The sequence below is a fragment of the Coccinella septempunctata genome, chromosome 2 (genome assembly GCF_907165205.1).
Source record: "Coccinella septempunctata chromosome 2, icCocSept1.1, whole genome shotgun sequence".
NCBI classification, from domain to species: Eukaryota; Metazoa; Arthropoda; class Insecta; order Coleoptera; family Coccinellidae; genus Coccinella; species Coccinella septempunctata.
The window spans coordinates 32427017-32448514 of record NC_058190.1 but is presented as its reverse complement, the minus strand read 5'-3'; the positions used below and the strand labels follow the sequence as shown (position 1 = coordinate 32448514).

The 21498-nt window shown below is 35.7% G+C and overlaps 1 protein-coding gene and 1 long non-coding RNA gene across 3 annotated transcripts in view; one reads left to right on the top strand and one right to left on the bottom strand.

The window, feature by feature from the left end:
* The window catches only part of LOC123306498 (inactive dipeptidyl peptidase 10), a 341233-nt gene that overhangs the window by 222661 nt on the left and 97074 nt on the right, over window positions 1-21498 (bottom strand). The window contains exon 1 of one of the 2 annotated variants that reach the window (XM_044888537.1): window positions 4292-4978. The exons of the other annotated variant lie outside the window; for it this stretch is intronic. Coding sequence (XP_044744472.1) covers window positions 4292-4387 — 96 coding nt within the window. The 5' untranslated portion in view covers window positions 4388-4978. Of the gene's footprint in view, window positions 1-4291; window positions 4979-21498 lie in introns of those variants that run through there. 2 annotated transcript variants of the gene reach the window in all.
* LOC123306503 lies at window positions 14515-15135 on the top strand. The gene is made up of 3 exons (XR_006536919.1): window positions 14515-14541; window positions 14604-14632; window positions 14676-15135. It is a non-coding gene; the product is annotated as an uncharacterized LOC123306503 (long non-coding RNA).

Here is a 21498-nt window from a genome sequence, read left to right as displayed (position 1 = left end):
TGGTGTCAATTAATCAAAGTGCCCAAAGAAATAATAGCGGTATTTATAATGACCGGGCAATGTGAGAAATTATTGTAAAGTAATTCAAATTTATCAAATTGCCCGATTTTAATGGTCATTATTCATAATAACCAAGCATTATGAATACTGACCTAAATAATTACATTGCCCGTAACATATATATTCGTTTTGTTTGTTTCGAAGTGATATTGTTTTATTGAATAAATAAGAGATTTGAATACTGAATTGTTTTTTTAATCGAATATTTGGCAATAATGCCACCAATTTTTCTTATGATTATCAACCGAACAAATAACAATTTGGGGATGAAAATTAGCATGTTTTGTTGTTCGAACATGAACTTTCTCCCCAAATATTTTTTGCAGGCGTAGTACCTATATTCAGGTAAGTAATGAAGTTTTTCCCTAATTTACTATACAGGATGTTTCCGAATTAGACGTGAACCTTGGAGGAGGTGTTAGTATCACTCATTTGCTGTCGTTTGAGCCACATTTATTGATAACCAAAAATCAACAGTTTCCGGGATATTTGAGTTCTTGTGTTTTTCAAAAATTTCTCACCTTACTTCATTTTTCGTCAATTTTTTCTACGTTGGCCAAGTTTGATTATAATTTTGGATTATTTTCATCAGAAAAAGATATGATACGTATGAAAAAAGCAACACTTTTCTGTATTAGACGTTGAAAAAGAATAAGCATGAATTAAAATTTGGTATATGAATTTGCTGCAACTTTCGACTTTCATAATTCATGTATGAAAAAATTATTTTAAAAACTTGCCAAATTCCTTCTTCATTCCCTAAAAAAGTTTTCGTTAGAATGCATATACCAACTTTTAAAACATACTTTTTCAACATCTTATAGCGATAGTATTTTCCCTTGTAGTATATATGCATATCCTTAAAGTAGTTTGAAAAAAACGGTAACATCTCTGTTTCCCTCCATTACTTTTAGTGGCGTGACTTCTAGAAATACTGTGCATAACGGGGCTGAACACGTTTATAGAAAATTACTGTTTATGGAAAAGAGTGCATTTCTATCTAATATTCGATAACTAAACCCTGCATCCTGTTGAATATAGAATACTCTGAATACCTTTTTCTATTCTAACCACATCGACAGACTCGATATTGCCGAATGAAGAGTAGAATATTCTGATGCGAATTTAATTTCCGAATGCATCGGGTGTTTTCAGCGGATTCGAATAAATTATGTATTCTCTGAACCAAAAGTTCATCTGGTAAACAAGTAAACAGCAGCAGAACTGTTTTGTAATAGCACCTAACCGCTGTTATAATTAACCTCGAATCAGATAATTATTACAGAAGCTTCCAGCACTTCCGTAACATAAATAATGAAGATCAAATAATAATATTCATGCGCAGCTCAACGCATCCTGCATATTCACCACAAACTAATGTAATAATATAGGTAAGTGTTAAGCTCCCCAGAGTTCTAGATCAGAGCCAGTTTACGTCAAATTTCTTCAAAGAAACTGAGTATCTACTTAATAATTTATTCCTCAAGTGCAGGAATTAGTGACATTGAGAATTCAGTAAGTAAGGACGATTATATGAATGGGTCGATTATAAGACAAAATGAAGAGCATTGACGTCCAGTAGACCAAAGAATTTTGAATGTTGATATTCTGTGTCTGATAGTGTTTTTTCCTTGAATAGCTATGCAGTCATTGAAAACGTGAACCTGTAGCATAATTTTGTATACTCCATTCACTTTTATTTCAGCACTCGGTTGGTCATGGAAATTTGACACATTCCACTCCGTAGTCCGTATAGTACGAAAATGTGGGGCTATGACGATTTTTGGGTTTTAAATCAGCGGTATGTTGACTATGTTGTCCATTCTACGTAAAAGTCTCATTAATTACATATTTTATAACAATGTCGAATCACTTCGGAAAATTCGAAGTCGAAAATATGTGACGAACATAAATTGACGTTTATACAAACTTCATGAAGGCATACCATTTAGTTATTTGCATGGAAAATATAAGAGATCAGATTTAAAATATATATATTTTTGCTATGGAATGGGTATCTATCGAAGGAATTAACGGATTATAAGAATATTATAGATTTCTCAATAAAAATTATCTTGCATCAATGGGAGTTTCAAGGCAAGAGCAATTTCACCTTTACAAAAATTTCACATGAATTAACAATTAACAGGACAAATGGCTCGTATTCATGGCTGTTTATTTTTAATACTTTGATATAATAATAATAATTATATATTTATCGATCCCTTAAGTCATTTACAATGTAACTATAGGACATACAGGAAAAATGGAAGAATTAATTTTCTGGAACTTATTCTACGATGATATTCTTCGAAAATCCTGTTCACCCTAAAATAAAACTCTCGAATGCCACCACTTGTTTGGGTATCCTAATGTAAGGAAATTCTCTGTTATCCTCTTCATTCACAATCTTTCTGATTGTGGTAACATTCAGCTAGAATATAAGTCGTTTGGATTCAGATGGAACATTAAATAAATTCACTTACATTTAACATATACGCTACCGTCTGATATATATTGTAGATATTAGAATATCAGGATTACCTACTATTTGAATATGCGGATTTGAATTCTAAATAGCAGTTCCTGAAACCCTGTCTTCTCTCTTTTTCAATCAGTTTCGGCGTTTTTCTAATATTAATTGATATTAGTTGTGGCAACGGCGTTACTACATTAACCTCGTTCCATCAGGGCCAACCTTACTCCGTTCTAGTTACAAAAAATGTTTTCATGGCCAACTGTGTGCTAAAATAAAAGTGAATGGAGGTATTTTTGCAGAAGAAGTTACTAGCATTTTCAAAAGTATGCCGGAAGCCTTTCCTGAGATTGAAAAAGAGAACAAAATTCTAATATCCAAGTCTTAGGCGAATGAAAAAATTCTCTTGCAGAATGGTTCGACAATCGGTAATTCCGATCACAGAGTATTAAGTTCCTAAAAAATAAATGCATTTTTAATAGTCACTATGGCAACGCCCACCTACTTATTGTCTTATTATTGAATAATTCTTGAATAATGAAACGAAAAGCAGGAAAAAGTTCATATTTTTTTCTCATAAAATATTTAGGTGTATAGTTACGTTTCAAACATTTTTAAGTCGTCCAAAATTTGCAGCAAGATAAAAGAGCTTTGAAAATCAGAGATTTCAAGATATGAGACGATCTTGAAAAATGCTGAATCGAAACATTTAATGAAACCATATTCGAATTACTCATAAAAAATGCCTGTATAATGTCATAATCATTTTCGAGTACCAGTTTAAACAAGCTTGTAATTGAGCATTATTGAAAATGGCATTTTCCCAATTTTTTTCATTACTCAAAATCTAGAAATGATAGGCCAATTCTGTTTTCAGATATGGATCAGTCAGTTAAAAAAAACTAGAAAATCAGGGAATGTGGTATCCGAACAAGAAGAGTGTATTGATAATAGGCATATTTTACAGGGGATTTTAAGACAAGTTTTCGTATTTTTTTATCGACTATACTATATCGGGAAAGTGTATGTTCCGAACAGGTATATCTGCAGATATGGTACATCTATCAGCTAACCAGTACTGTTCCATAAGTAAAGGAGATCATAGACTATTATACATGTCCTAGCAATACGAACATACCATCATAGTTATATAAATTCAACTTCATATGAAAGAAACTCACTAATCACACCGCCAAGATCTCATATTTCCATAGACCGAAAGTTCATCAATTATCTCTCTTGCATCGTAGGGAATTGGTCACTATTTTCATGAATTCAAGATATCAACTCTCGAACTATTGTGTTGATTACGTATAATGCATAGAACATGGAATATAAGTATTTCAGGTACCTAAATTATTACTATGAAGTTTTAACATTTCTTTTAGCCCCATGAATTCCTTGAATGCAGAAACTCGATTCTCATGTTTTTATAATATACTGGCCTACATTTGCAACAAAATTTAAATTTAATGTCCGCAATACATTTTACTTTCTATTTATCGAACACTATAGCATGTGTTTGAGTTACAGCAACGGTTAGTGTACCAGGGTGCCATAAAATTGATATAAGAGCTTAGGTAAACAACAATTATTTTGTATTAGATATTTCCAAGGGACTACCAAGTTCAATGTTGAAAACTTTAATTCATGTCCACTTTCTGAAAATGCGCATGCGCAAAACGGAAGGCACATGTTTTCATTCATCAAATATGCAACCACCCATTAAATAAGAGTATTTAAAAAATTCCTTACCCTTGTGCGTCCAAGAAGTAGGGCGTCCATCTCTCCTTCAGGTTTGACCGTTACAACCGTAGACACCGGCTTCAAATCAGGTACAACATTCGCCATATCATAGAAGCAGCACCGTTAAAACACGTTTTCGGCACACTCGTGAATAATACGCTTTTGATTTATTCTCTTTCGATTTTTTTCAGGTCAACTTTCAAAAATAAATTGGCTCAGACATATGGAAAATAGATTCCGGGATTTTTTTGAATATTTGGCACAAACATTCACGACTCTATTTGAGTATTATGGCCCCACATGGAACATGTATAAATATAACATCTATAATTTACGTTAAGTGCTATTTTGGATATGCAACATTTACTTTTCTAATTGAGCACATTGAATCTAACAGATAAAATACATAAATATAAATCTGGGAATTTGTAACATCGAAACTACTCTAAGGTTCCTATAAAATGGTCCCTATAAAAATTATCAAAAATACTACAAAAGTTATGTATACTCTCCTATTGTTTTCCTCACGTATCGTTTAATTTTCTTCCGGATATGTAGAGGGAATTGATCGAGATCGATTTCAGTTATTATTTTCTAATTTTTGTTTACATCCATAGTTTGAAAGTTTCTCGGAAACGAAACCTCCACATCGCGAACTTTCATCGAGAAGGTGGCAGGGTCCGAACATACGTACTGTCGAACGTTCGCAAGCGAGTGTGGTGAAAAGGGAAGGTTTTCCGCTTTTCCGTTAAGATCTCTGCCTATCGCGGTGCTCGTGGCGCCTCTTGCGGAACCCTGAAGAACTAAGTTATATCGATCGTTTTTCATTTAGGATTCAAAAATATGATATTTTTGCTTCCTTTCAGAGCATCTCTGGAGGCAGATAACAGAAGAATTATTTCGATAAAAATTCCCTCCACCTAGTTATAAAAGAGAAAATTGTGATTTTCCAGGAATCTTTCCGCACGATTTCCCAACTATTGATTTTCCCAATGAACTCGCTGCATTCTGGCGATTATAGAGATCATAACGAAGTTACAATGCGAAATATTGTAGGGGAAGCAGATAGAGGGCGCCAGCAGTCTCATGACAAAAAACAAAAAGGTCGCAAAAATTAATGTTATTTAGATAAAACATGATAAAAGCCTGGAAAAAATTCGAGCTAAATTATCTTTATGTTAAAAACTTTATTAAATATATTCAAACATCCTTTCTATATTTATTCTATACGAAAATTTGTTTGAAGTTTTTTCATTCATTGAAGTGCTTTCATTCTCTTTTCACTACACTGTAGATTATGTACAACTTTCAGGACTAGAAGATGAATCAAAATAGTATGCAGTTTATTTCATTGATGTTTATATAGAGTGATTAAAAATTTATAGATATTTATAAGGTCCTAAGTTGATATACAGGGTGAATAACAAACAAAAATTCATCTTCGGTATAAACTATCTGGTAAACAAATCGCCATCACATCAATTTTTATTTTATACAAGTCTTCATGTATAATTGAAAAGTTTGATATGTAGAGTCATTCGGGGTAACTGAGCGCAGAGAGTAAGTGTGCGCAGTGCGTATATCTCGACTATGAAATGTAGGAAAGAGAGTTTCATTTGAGTAAAGCAAAGGCGCAGAATTAACAAATTAATTACTTCATAGGACTGCGCCATGCGACGTTTTGTTAACTTTTTATTTGCAGTCAATCAAATTTACTAGTTTTCTTTTTAATTTTTAGCATCTCTGCAAATTCTGCCACGTCCAAGCTCCCAGTCCGATAGTGTTAAACAATATTTTATTCGACCATACGCATATTAATCTGAATATATAATAAAAATTTTCAGGTTTCGTTAGCTGCTTAATTTATAAAAACGTCAATTCACATTTCGGCTTAGTGGGGAAAGTGTGCGCGGGTAAGTGTGTGCATAGATTCATTATATGGACATTAGTTCAGTGAGGAATAAATGACGACATTGTTGATTTTCTTGGTTGAAACTCCTTTTTGTTCACAAAAATATGAGGAGCTAGTAACAGAGAAATGTATCAAGTGTTGTGTTACCAGGAATGGTGGCACGAACAATAACGGACTGCTTGTAAAAACGCGCTTCTGTATTGACAATAAACACCATTTCCCTAATATTGTAACATTTTGATGACATCATCACTAATCACTGCGTTCACTTACCCCGTGAGGGTGCGCACGCTTACCCGCAATACGGGGCATGTGAACGCACTTTCACTATTGAATTTTTTTTGCGGAACAAAAACGTTTTTGGTTGTTTGCTTTTTGATGTTTTTTTATAGATTAGAAAATTCTCTATCTTATAAATATGTTTTAATTTTCGTAGCTTCAACATTTGAAACAGGGTATGGCTTGAAAGGCAAAAGTTCGCACAGTTGCGTTGCGTTGTTGATGATGATTGCTTTCGTAATTAATGTAATTTTTTACTAACCATTTTTGGGTACTATAGGAATGAAACTTTCAAACTTATAAATTTCAAATCTTGAACTTTTTTATATGTGTATTTTGACTTTAAGAGTGATTGACATGCTTTTGAAGTGTTATCGAGAACATACCTTACCTTACCGTAGGGTATAGGTTTCTGAAATAAAAATCACGAATCCAAAAATAAATGTGAATTGGGTTCAATTTGAATTTTAAAAGAAGATGTAGGTTCTGCTCAGAGAAAACTTAAATTGCAAATTCAATGAGTTAAACAATTTTATTCCTATAATGAAAAAATGTTGATGAGAATCTCCATCAATATCCAAATCATCCTCAACATCGAGAGCTCTATCCATTTCTAGCACCAAAAGTTAAAGTAACTGAAAAAGCTCAACTACCCACCAACCTTCATAGAGGGTGCATGTGCATGACAAATTAAAACATGGAATTTTCAATCAAAATAAACTTACTCAATCATTAAAAAAACATTTACTATTTGTAGATATAATTTTTTGCCATATATCCGATGGTCATGTGTGATTGGCTGAACTTTGTGTTAGATTATCTGATTTCAAGTCACAAATGAAATGAATATTTGCTACTTACGAATATTCTCCTTTTTCTAGTATTTGTTTTGATATTTTAAAGCCTATTCGGACTAACGCAACTGTTCAAATGGAAAATAATCTTTCAGAACTGAATACTCGATCATATCAGAAAAATTAATTTTCGAAAATTCTTGTGAGAAGATTAATTAAATTCCCTGTATAGCCGAAACCGCTAACGTTTGCTCAAAGTGAGGTTATGCAGCAAAGAGCAAATAAAACAAGAATTGAAATAAAACAGAATATGAACGCGAGGTTGGTAGATAACGACAACGTAACCAACGGCGACCATAAAAATTTACCTATTTCTACAAAATAGTGAAAATCAAAAATATGAATTTCGTTTATGACTTTTTACACTATAATGGTGCTTTAGTTAACTTCTGTTAATATAAAATCTCCCTTAAAGCTCCCTGTATTGAGTCAATAATATTGACGGAAAAAATTTTGAAGACTTTCACCAAATATTGAGTTAATAATATTACTTCAATATAAAAAGCTGTTAACTTCGAGTATGTAATGACATCTGTATCGAATTTGTTATTTATCTGCCCTACATCAGATACATGTCAACATTAAGAATTCAATATGAACATATAGTAGAGTCGCTTCGAAATGTTGTTCCTCGTCTCAGATGTGAATTCATCGTGACGACGTTCCCTACAAATTTACCGGAACAATAGGAAGAGGAAGCGGAGCAATAACAAAATATTCCATTCCATTCCACAAGAGACGCCAAGCTCATCAACGAACTCATTGATATCGTCTGATGTCTGTAGTAATATCCCCGTGACTTCTTATCATCGAGTAGAATCGATAATGATCCCAAAGGAGGTCAGGGATAGATGAAAATGTAAAATTTTCAATATCTCCCGCCGCTACGGGTATTGGAGCAGGAGAAATTTTCAATACTTGAGGTGAAGTCTCCTATTTTCTTTCCTCTTTCTCAAGTGAGTCTGGAGACCAATTTCAGTGTTGTCTAAGACTGGTAGAAAACCTCCGATAATTCACATATACAAACAATAATTTCCACCTCCATTATGATTACAAAATTATAATTACAAAATACCTATGATGAATAGGTGATCCACATGGAAATTTTTCATAAAATTGGAGGTGATTTTGAAATGAATTTGTTTGCGGCAAATTTATTGTGGTTGTGTGGTTGACGCCAAATAATAGGTACGATATCGTTTCTAAGTGATCTGTCGGAATGAGCTAGTTTCGTTATGTGAGTTTACTGAATTGAAATATGTATTTTTGTTCCTCGCATTATCTGAACTCCTGGAGTGCAATACTCTGTATATAAAAAGTTTTTATAGGTATTTTCTGAACCCAACATTGAAATCAATACAAACCCTCAATACCAGATCATCCTGTACATTGACACTATCAAAGCAACTCAACTATAAAATCCAAAAACTTTGCTCAGCAGGGTCATACTGGATGAGTATCGAATATTTTTTGCGAATAAAATTATTTTTATTAATTTTTTCAATTGGCTTGATAGGTATCGCACTCTGTATTATGAAAAATATCACTATGGCTACCTCGATTCTACTAATCTCTAATCGATTCTATGACACCTATGATTCAATTTTTTTGGGAACCATGAAAGAAGAGGTCTATGTGGTACCGATCCATAGTAAAAATCTATTCCTGCAAATATTTTTTAACGGCTTGAAAAAATTTGAAACTCACCAAAGGAATCTGTGAACCACCCTTTGATACGTGCTCAAACTGATAATTATTATGTTGTATTTATGTTCTTTTAGTTTTCTTCTAGTTCTATCTGATATCATTTCTTCTTCAATTTTTTTATTCTTTCTTTAATTTTTGATTTTTGCCAAATACATTCTATATTCATTGTTAACTAATTCACAATTCCGAACTCAAAGTTATTCCAATATTCGGTGGATTGTGTGGAAAAACAATGTACATCAAGACATTTGGGATTCGAAAACGTTGAGAATGTTATTGTTGTTTGATTTTTCAGCGGAAAAAATAAAGGATTTAGTAATGAGTGATATTTTACACAATACAGATTGAAATAATAATAAAACCAATTGAAATATTAAAAGAACAATGTTTTTGTTCATTATAAACCTGTATGACAGTGCCAAGCAATTTTTTGGGATTTCATAATTGTGTTTTTCTTTGATAATAAACAGGAAAAAAATGTAGAGCATGATCTAATATTGAAGTGTATGTGAAAAGTCAAGAATATCCCAACTACAGTCCTGACTTTTCGGTTTCACAAAAGGTTGAAGGAAGGCGTTGGATAGGGTGATACAACTGCAAACTTTGAAATTTTATACCACTTCAGGCAACTTAAAACTTTTTGATGAACTCAGTATGATGACCTCAGATTATGTTTTCCGTTTGTCACATTCTTGCGATATAACATTTTTTGATATGCCTTTATTTTCGGGATATAAGATTTAAAATTTTCTGCATATCATTAATTTTTAACATCAATAAATACCTAATATAAAAATGGAAATCTAAGTAATTAAATCAAATGTGGAATCATACGTTTATTGAATGTTTTGCCTGTATTGAGCGGATTCGACTGGATCTCGAATAACATTGATAATTCGTTGCATTAATTGTTTTTTATTATAAATGCCCACTATGTGAACTTGTTGTGTCAATTGCTGATACAACAGCAAACCTACAGAAAAATCTTCAAGCGAGATCGTTTTCTAAAAATTACGTATATCATGCTTTCAACTTATTAGGGAGGACTTGAATCGGAAGTAATCGTCCATTAAAAACTTCGGCTCATACAGAACAGAGAATCTTTGTTGAAAATCTCTTCTTTTGAAAGCGTGAGGATTTTCTAGACACCATACATGTTCATTAGGGCAATTATTTATGCCAGTCCGAGTAAGAGTAGCTTCGTCTGATCAAAGCGTCTCTTTTAAGAGGAAATCGCAACCCTTTCAGATTTCAAGGACATTTTTCTTCTCTTACAGACCTCCAACTGAATTGTGGTTCTCGAAGATATTTCATGAAAACGGTAGAACATTGGGCAAAGCCGATATGATATAAAATGTAAAAATTTTTTGATTCGATTATATACAGAAAAGCTTAGTGTGGCGGCTTTCCAAGAAAAAAAACATCATCTAAGGATGATATAAACGGAAAAGATTTATCCATGTTGCAAAATGGCGAAAACGCTGAATAATTTTTGGGCATTCTAGATGCATAATTATTTCGTTCACTGGTAATGGGTGCAGTAAAATCCATAAATGCCATTCATTCTTCGCTGCCTGGACAAAAATTAAATTTGACTGAAAATTAAACTAGTCTCTCGTTAGTGTATTGTCCTCATTAAAAGTTGTTGGCCGGCGATTTACGAAAACCTTCCTAAGGCAGTTGATTCCAGAACATAAAAGGTGTATTATGGAAGTAAATGCGATTTCGTCAAGGGTGTAATAGGAGATTTCAAAACGGGAGGATTTTATGGCATAAAAACTGGAAATGGCCCAAAAAATCCAAGAGTAATTTCTTAGACACAATTCTCCCACAATTTCATCTCCACCAGCATATTTTTCAATGTGTTGTCATCGAAGGTCGTGGATGAACTAAAATACCAAATGTCATAAATTTTCATGAAATTATCTGACCTGAATTTTTAAATATATGTAGGTACCTAAGACTTCAAAAATAACATGAATATTGGAATAATGAAAGCGCTTACTATACTTCATAATAACTCAACAACATTTCAATAAAACAAATAGCCTCAATAATTTTTGTGCAAAAAAAAAGCCTTTGCTCAAAGCGTTACAGAGAGCTTCATTGTCAGGAAAAATGTGATTTTGTGATTATATGCATTCTAACTGAAATACTTATTGCCATTTGCACAGTTTCATTAAACGAGATTAATTTCTTAAACATCTTTTTTTTCCATAGAGATTATATGCTCAGACGTCGATTTAGAGCTTAAACCTCGTTCAATCAAGCGGTGCAAATATGGCCATTACTGCTTATTTCGAAAAATATAATAAGCGTCTTTCACTTTGACATTCGTCAGCAATATTTTCATGTTATTGACTTCCAACATACTTAAAGCGGGTTTCATAAAAATTTGATTGTCCGATCAACGATTTGACATTGACTCGATTTCTAAAACGTAACCACTGATACTTTTCATTTCTGAATATATTGAAGAAGTAGCAATTGAGGATAATTGAATGGACGTATAAACATCATAATTTGATGCGAGAATGATATTCTGAACAATCATGACTGAATTATCGACTGAAAACAAATTGACATCTATTAGTCAATCAAGCGTTGATTCCCCGATCAAGCTTTATGAAACCCGGGGTTAATATTATGAAAAAAATTCTTTGATCCTTATTAATGAAAAATCTAATAAAAGATGAATTTTTTTATTGGAACATAATTCTAATGACAGTGTTTAACTGAGTAAAGTAAAAAATAACACATACCCATGTCATCATAATGACATGTGTAATTTACAATAAATTCAGAGTAAATTTTTAAACTTCCCACTATTAATGTCTGTATGTTTCGCGTCCCCAATATTATGATGAAAGTATATACTAGGAGTTCACCTAACGTTTCGCCAACTTAGCCTCTGATGAAGCCAAAATAAAGTTGGGGAAACGTTAGGTGAACTCCTAGTATATACTTACCTGCTACACCTGTCCTAGCAACCCGCTACAATACTTTCCCACTATTAAGTTCAGCCGTGGTTCAGTAAGAATGCATATCATCACAAAATCACTTTTTCCTATGAAGAATGGTGCACCGAAACGCTTAATTTATGGGTCAATGCTTACTTTAGAACTTTAGATAGTGTAAAAACTCATGCATGATGATACTCAGATGGAAAGTAACTTGAATCGATGTGCCAATCTACAAATTTTTTGCTTGAGAAGGATAAAATGTATGAAAATTTCAATACTCATTTATCTAATAGAAAACTTCGAACTCCAAACGAACAATGGCACAGAACGAATTATTAATTAATACTATAACGTTGATAAAATATGATCACCGAATCGTATCAAATTTTTTGCCACGTTGAAGTGTCGGTGGAGGGTATGGGAAATTTGAAATGGCGAGCGCCGAAGGAGCGTGGCCGGGTAGAGCGGTAAATGGAACGCAAGAGTAAGAATCGAGCTTTCCGAAAATGCCTAGATCGTATTTTTACCCCGTCTAGAAGTGTCCGAAAATTGCGTGAGAAAATCGCGAAATTCACGATTTTCGCGAAAAGGTACCAATTTGATTTGATTAGCTTGAGAGATCCGCGGTAGCTCGAGAGCCGGGATGGGTGTCGAACTAAGCTCGAAGAACCCGAAATTAAAATAGGCCTGTTTTTTTTCCCGGAGCCCGAACGATATTACCTAAAAAAGCGTAAGAATTTTGAAAATTTTTGACGTCTATTAAAAATCGAGTGACATTCCACAAAATTAAATTATTTTCTATTGATTATCAGAGAAAATTAAGTGAAAGTGCACTTTGACAATCGATGTCAGAGTGTGATTTAAAGGTTAACGTCAGTTTTGACGGCTTGGCAGCGATCACAGAACGAGGTGCCTTAAATCGATCGGGCTTTTAAAACACGTTTTTGGCCTAGATATTTATAAAAGGTGAATCGAGCGAGGGCCGAAGGCCCGAGCTACGAACAAAAGGCGTATCGCGAGGGCCGTAGGCCCGAGCTACGGACGAAAGGCGAATCTGCCAGTGAAGGTGAATCTACCTACAAGGTGGATCTCCTGGCTATACTAGTTAATACTATAACGTTGATAAAAAATGATCACCGAATCGTATCAAATTTTTTGCCATGTTGAAGTGTCGGGGGAGGGTGTGGGAAATTTGAAATGGTGAGCGCCGAAGGCGCGTGGCCGGGTAGAGCGGTACATGGAACGCAAGAGTAAGAATCGAGCTTTCCGAAAATGCCTAGATCGTATTTTTACCCCGTCTAGAAGTGTCCGAAAATTGCGTGAGAAAATCGCGAAATTCACGATTTTCGCGAAAAGATACCAAAATGATTTGATTAGCTTGAGAGATCCGCGGTAGCTCGAGAGCCGGGATGGGTGTCGAACTAAGCTCGAAGAACCCGAAATTAAAATAGGCCTGTTCTTTTTCCCGGAGCCCGAACGATATTACCTAAAAAAGCGTAAGAATTTCGAAAATTTTTGACGTCTACGAAAATTTGATAAATTAATTTCCAAGAGCATAGAGTTAATTTCCATCACGTCTGACCTTTCGAAAGGGGTTTTTGCAGTTTTCGGAAACTCGAGTCGATTATTATATGAATAATGCCAAAATAGGGAAGATAAATGCTAGAGAAGCATTCTCCATATCCTGTAGCATCTCCAGGTACCCATATTTCGGCTCAATATGTACAGGTAAGTTTGCAATTTTCGATATTACGAAACCACCTCGGTTAAGCACCGTTCAGAACCTTCGTTTTGACCCTGAATATTTTCAGTCATTTCGTGATTTTTAGCGTTGAAATTGCCAAGATAAATTTATATTAGGAAAGTCGAGGTCACTATTCAGCCAAAACTAACTTAAAATTTTATAATTTCCATAATTTTTCAATTCGTATAACGTGTTTTCCTGTCATTTGAGTAGAAGTGTTGACGGAGCCTTAGGCCAGTTTCATTTGACTGTTGACAGACCGTGAAAAAATTGATGTAAATTTTTAAGGTTTAATTATTATTGAAATTAAAGGATATATTTACTACATTTCTCCCCGTACAATAGCATAGCAGTGATAGCACTTCGAAGCTCACATCACAGATGAATTTTTCCCCATAATCCGAAAGTTAGGTTATTATTGATTTTCCAGATATGAAAGACAGACAGTTCTTGGACGTGAATCTGTATCAAAATCAGATGTAATAACTGAAGGTTTATTTTGTCACTAACAATACTTATTTTTCAGGCACATAAAAATTCATCATATCAAGAAATGTATGAAATTCACAAATGTCAAATATCATCTCTCGGAAAGTCTCATTTTAAATAAAAAAAGCTTCTTCAGGGGTAAGCTTCTAAGCAATTGTTTCAGAAGAGATAGTATTTGAAGTATATGATCCATTTGTCAAGTTTACATAATGGATTTCAGATTAAATTACATGCAAACTCACAGAATGAGAAACATCCTTAATCTTGGTGTATGAACATAAGAATTTCTAGATAACAAACGGTTCTTGGGGGTGAGTCTGCACAGAAAATCGACCAGGAGATTCTATATTTTATAATTGAAATTTATTTTCAGGCATATATAAATTTATCAGATCAAGAAATGTATAATATCATCTCTCGGACAGTGTTATTTGGTAAAAAAAAGTTTTTTCAGAGTAAGTTCATAAAGCAATTCGTTCAGGAGAGTTTCCATGTGAAGTAGATGATCTATTTCTCTTCTTTTCAACTGAGTACATCAGATTTCTGACAACGTTCAAGCAATTGGGTAGTGTATGGAGATGATTTTCTTAGTCTAGATCTATGGCAAAATACATTTTGAGATAACTTATTCTGTTGGAATTATATAATGATTATTGAAACACAATCTATGAGTTAGCTTTTGCGTTAAAATTCTATGTTTATAGACATTTGTCGAGTTTTCTCATTCAAGGTAAGATTTTTCTCTTATCGTAGAGAGAGGGACTCTGTAGGTTTTTGTTCGAAATGAACTGAATTAAATGTTATAATACTTGGAATCTTCATAATTAGGCTTATTTTCAATTCCATATAACAGATTTTGGCCAATTTTCAAGCTTTTTGATTAGTGTACAAGGATTATTCTATTCGCTCATTCCAGAAATAGGAGAAATGTTTTCAATTAACTCATTCAAGTGGAATAATAAAATGATTATTGGGATGATAAAAAGATTATTGAAACACAATCTATGAGTAAGGTTTTACGTCAAAATTCTATATTTATATGGACTTTCGCCAAGTTTTTGTCATTTGAGGTTAGTTTTTTTTCTTATCGTAGATGAAGGGATTTTGTAGATTTTTGTTCAAAATGAACTGAATTAAATATTATGATGCTTGAAATTTTTTTAATTAGGCTTCTTTTCCATTCCATATAACAGATTTTGGCCAATTTTTAAGCTTTTTGATTATTGTACGAGGATTATTGTATTTAATCATTCCAGATAAAAGGAAAAATGTTTTCGAATAACTTATTCGAGTGGAATGATATAATGATTATTGGAATACAATGGCAGGGTGTGTTTTTTGCGTTAAAATTCTACTTTTATAGACTTTTGGCCAGTTATTCTCATTTCAGGTTAGTTTTTTGTTTCATCGTAGAGAAAGAACTTTGTGAGTTTCAATTCAAGATGAACTGAATGCATGGAATCTCCGTTATAAGGCTTCTGTCCAACTGAATATAACTGATTTTTGCCAATTTTTGAGCAGTGTATGAGATTATTTGTTTTCTTTCGTGAAATTTGCGACAATGCCTGTATATATCGAACGGTGTGAGTTATGTGTGATACTCAGTATTGTATAGTATTCGCGTATCATTAAGTGCGAGGGCCGTAGGCCCGAGCTACAGGCGGAAGGCGAATCGCGAGGGCCGAAGGCCCGAGCTACGGACAAAAGGCGAATCTGTCCATGAAGGCGAATCTACCTACAAGGTGGATCTCCTGGCTATACTGATCTGCCAAAAAAGGTAGATCTATCAATAAAGGTAGATCTATGGGCTTACTAGTTAATACTATAACGTTGATAAAAAATGATCACCGAATCGTATCAAATTTTTTGTCACGTTGAAGTGTCGGTGGAGGGTATGGGAAATTTGAAATGGCGAGCGCCGAAGGCGCGTGGCCGGGTAGAGCGGTAAATGGAACGCAAGAGTAAGAATCGAGCTTTCCGAAAATGCCTAGATCGTATTTTTACCCCGTCTAGAAGTGTCCGAAAATTGCGTGAGAAAATCGCGAAATTCACGATTTTCGCGAAAAGATACCAAAATGATTTGATTAGCTTGAGAGATCCGCGGTAGTTCGAGAGCCGGGATGGGTGTCGAACTAAGCTCGAAGAACCCGAAATTAAAATAGGCCTGTTCTTTTTCCCGGAGCCCGAACGATATTACCTAAAAAAGCGTAAGAATTTCGAAAATTTTTGACGTCTATTAAAAATCGAGTGACATTCCACAAAATTAAATTATTTTCTATTGATTATCAGAGAAAATTAAGTGAAAGTGCACTTTGACAATCGATGTCAGAGTGTGATTTAAAGGTTAACGTCAGTTTTGACGGCTTGGCAGCGATCACAGAACGAGGTGCCTTAAATCGATCGGGCTTTTAAAAAACGTTTTTGGCCTAGATATTTATAAAAGGGGAATCGAGCGAGGGCCGAAGGCCCGAGCTACGAACAAAAGGCGTATCGCGAGGGCCGTAGGCCCGAGCTACGGACGAAAGGCGAATCTGCCAGTAAAGGTGAATCTACCTACAAGGTGGATCTCCTGGCTATACTAGTTAATACTATAACGTTGATAAAAAATGATCACTGAATCGTATCAAATTTTTTGCCATGTTGAAGTGTCGGGGGAGGGTATGGGAAATTTGAAATGGCGAGCGCCGAAGGCGCATGGACGAGTAGAGCGGTACATGGATAGCTAGAGGAAGAATCGAGCTTTCCGAAAATGCCTATATCGTATTTTTACCCCTTCTAAAAGTGTCCGAAAATTGCGCTAGAAAATCGCGAAATTCACGATTTTCGCGAAAAGGTACCAAATTGATTTGATTAACTTGAGGGATCCGCGGTAGCTCGAGAGCCGGTATGGGTGTCGAACTAAGCTCGAAGGACCCGAAATTAAAATAGGCCTGTTCTTTTTCCCGGAGCCCGAACGAAATGTCCTAAAAAAGCGTAAGAAATTTGAAAATTTTTGACGTCTATTAAAAATCGAGTGACATTCCACAAAATTAAATAATTTTCTATTGATTATCAGAGAAAATTAAGTGTAAGTGCGCTTTGACAATCGATGTCAGAGTGTGATTTAAAGGTTGACGTCAGTTTTGACGGAATTGGCAGCGATCACAGAACGAGGTGCCTTAAATCGATCGGACTTTTAAAAAAACGTTTTTGGCCTAGATATTTATAAAAGGAGAATCGAACTATGGACGAAAGGCGAATTGCGAGGGCCGTAGGCCCGAGCTACGAACAAAAGGCGTATCGCGAGGGCCGTAGGCCCGAGCTACGGACGAAAGGCGAATCTGCCAGTAAAGGTGAATCTACCTACAAGGTGGATCTCCTGGCTATACTAGTTAATACTATAACGTTGATAAAAAATGATCACTGAATCGTATCAAATTTTTTGCCATGTTGAAGTGTCGGGGGAGGGTATGGGAAATTTGAAATGGCGAGCGCCGAAGGCGCGTGGCCGGGTAGAGCGGTAAATGGAACGCAAGAGTAAGAATCGAGCTTTCCGAAAATGCCTAGATCGTATTTTTACCCCGTCTAGAAGTGTCCGAAAATTGCGTGAGAAAATCGCGAAATTCACGATTTTCGCGAAAAGGTACCAAAATGATTTGATTAGCTTGAGAGATCCGCGGTAGCTTGAGAGCCGGGATGGGTGTCGAACTAAGCTCGAAGAACCCGAAATTAAAATAGGCCTGTTTTTTTTCCCGGAGCCCGAACGATATTACCTAATAAAGAGTAAGAATTTTGAAAATTTTTGACGTCTATTAAAAATCGAGTGACATTCCACAAAATTAAACTATTTTCTATTGATTATCAGAGAAAATTAAGTGGAAGTGCACTTTGACAATCGATGTCAGAGTGTGATTTAAAGGTTAACGTCAGTTTTGACGGCTTGGCAGCGATCACAGAACGAGGTGCCTTAAATCGATCGGGCTTTTAAAAAACGTTTTTGGCCTATATATTTATAAAAGGGGAATCGAGCGAGGGCCGAAGGCCCGAGCTACGAACAAAAGGCGTATCGCGAGGGCCGTAGGCCCGAGCTACGGACGAAAGGCGAATCTGCCAGTAAAGGTGAATCTACCTACAAGGTGGATCTCCTGGCTATACTAGTTAATACTATAACGTTGATAAAAAATGATCACTGAATCGTATCAAATTTTTTGCCATGTTGAAGTGTCGGGGGAGGGTATGGGAAATTTGAAATGGCGAGCGCCGAAGGCGCGTGGCCGGGTAGAGCGGTAAATGGAACGCAAGAGTAAGAATCGAGCTTTCCGAAAATGCCTAGATCGTATTTTTACCCCGTCTAGAAGTGTCCGAAAATTGCGTGAGAAAATCGCGAAATTCACGATTTTCGCGAAAAGGTACCAAAATGATTTGATTAGCTTGAGAGATCCGCGGTAGCTCGAGAGCCGGGATGGGTGTCGAACTAAGCTCGAAGAACCCGAAATTAAAATAGGCCTGTTTTTTTTCCCGGAGCCCGAACGATATTACCTAATAAAGCGTAAGAATTTTGAAAATTTTTGACGTCTATTAAAAATCGAGTGACATTCCACAAAATTAAACTATTTTCTATTGATTATCAGAGAAAATTAAGTGGAAGTGCACTTTGACAATCGATGTCAGAGTGTGATTTAAAGGTTAACGTCAGTTTTGACGGCTTGGCAGCGATCACAGAACGAGGTGCCTTAAATCGATCGGGCTTTTAAAAAACGTTTTTGGCCTATATATTTATAAAAGGGGAATCGAGCGAGGGCCGAAGGCCCGAGCTACGAACAAAAGGCGTATCGCGAGGGCCGTAGGCCCGAGCTACGGACGAAAGGCGAATCTGCCAGTAAAGGTGAATCTACCTACAAGGTGGATCTCCTGGCTATACTAGTTAATACTATAACGTTGATAAAAAATGATCACTGAATCGTATCAAATTTTTTGCCATGTTGAAGTGTCGGGGGAGGGTATGGGAAATTTGAAATGGCGAGCGCCGAAGGCGCGTGGCCGGGTAGAGCGGTAAATGGAACGCAAGAGTAAGAATCGAGCTTTCCGAAAATGCCTAGATCGTATTTTTACCCCGTCTAGAAGTGTCCGAAAATTGCGTGAGAAAATCGCGAAATTCACGATTTTCGCGAAAAGGTACCAAAATGATTTGATTAGCTTGAGAGATCCGCGGTAGCTCGAGAGCCGGGATGGGTGTCGAACTAAGCTCGAAGAACCCGAAATTAAAATAGGCCTGTTTTTTTTCCCGGAGCCCGAACGATATTACCTAATAAAGCGTAAGAATTTAGAAAATTTTTGACGTCTATTAAAAATCGAGTGACATTCCACAAAATTAAACTATTTTCTATTGATTATCAGAGAAAATTAAGTGGAAGTGCACTTTGACAATCGATGTCAGAGTGTGATTTAAAGGTTAACGTCAGTTTTGACGGCTTGGCAGCGATCACAGAACGAGGTGCCTTAAATCGATCGGGCTTTTAAAAAACGTTTTTGGCCTATATATTTATAAAAGGGGAATCGAGCGAGGGCCGAAGGCCCGAGCTACGAACAAAAGGCGTATCGCGAGGGCCGTAGGCCCGAGCTACGGACGAAAGGCGAATCTGCCAGTAAAGGTGAATCTACCTACAAGGTGGATCTCCTGGCTATACTAGTTAATACTATAACGTTGATAAAAAATGATCACTGAATCGTATCAAATTTTTTGCCATGTTGAAGTGTCGGGGGAGGGTATGGGAAATTTGAAATGGCGAGCGCCGAAGGCGCGTGGCCGGGTAGAGCGGTAAATGGAACGCAAGAGTAAGAATCGAGCTTTCCGAAAATGCCTAGATCGTATTTTTACCTCGTTAATACTATAACGTTGATAAAAAATGATCACTGAATCGTATCAAATTTTTTGCCATGTTGAAGTGTCGGTGGAGGGTATGGGAAATTTGAAATGGCGAGCGCCGAAGGCGCGTGGCCGGGTAGAGCGGTAAATGGAACGCAAGAGTAAGAATCGAGCTTTCCGAAAATGCCTAGATCGTATTTTTACCCCGTCTAGAAGTGTCCGAAAATTGCGTGAGAAAATCGCGAAATTCACGATTTTCGCGAAAAGGTACCAAAATGATTTGATTAGCTTGAGAGATCCGCGGTAGCTCGAGAGCCGGGATGGGTGTCGAACTAAGCTCGAAGAACCCGAAATTAAAATAGGCCTGTTTTTTTTTCCCGGAGCCCGAACGATATTACCTAATAAAGCGTAAGAATTTTGAAAATTTTTGACGTCTATTAAAAATCGAGTGACATTCCACAAAATTAAACTATTTTCTATTGATTATCAGAGAAAATTAAGTGGAAGTGCACTTTGACAATCGATGTCAGAGTGTGATTTAAGGCAAGCGCACATACAACGGCATCGGACGGACGGCATGGATCGGAATAAATTACTTTCAATGGAACTGAATGGAGCAACGCACATATGGGCGGACGGCAGGCATCGCATCGCATCGCATCCGACGGAATTGAGGAACGAGAATTAAATTCCGACCGATGCTTGCTGTGCCGGCCGATCCCGACATATGTGCGATACCAATCGGAGATTGCCGCGGCATCTGCGTCATTTTACAAGTCTCTACATGCAGCGGCTTGTACGGGTAGTCATACGAAATACGAATTCACGGCAAAAGCATGAGTTTTCAGGAGAACTTAATACTGCGCGTACAAAATTATAATGAATTGTACAGGGTGGGCAAATTTCGATGTTTTAGCACTACAGAAAGCTGCTAAAACATCGAAATTACCCGTTTAAAAGTAAACCAGAGGAAATAGACAAAATCTGATACCACATTCTCGTTCTCTTTTTCCGAGAAACTTACAATAGTAGTAGTGATTTTTGGCCACTTTCTTTTGTTTTCGAGTTATAAGCAAAAATTGGAAAAATGGCGATATCGAAATAAATTTATATCTCCGCTTATACTGATGATAGAGCTCTGAAATCGAAACATTATACAGGCACTTTTTTACGTAGAATCCAGTGGCGTGCTCGCCTTTTTAGCAGGAATTTTAATTACGAAGCTATGATCCAAAGTATGGTTTTTTAAATGGGAACCCTAGTTTTCTGTGCAATTTTTGGAAAGCTTAATTTTTACTGATTTCAAAAATATATAACATCATATGGTTTGTATCAATATAAATGATAAAAAATGGTCAAAAACCTTTTTTCTCAATATTTCTATGGTTTCAACTTTTGATGAGCACAGAAACATATAGCATCG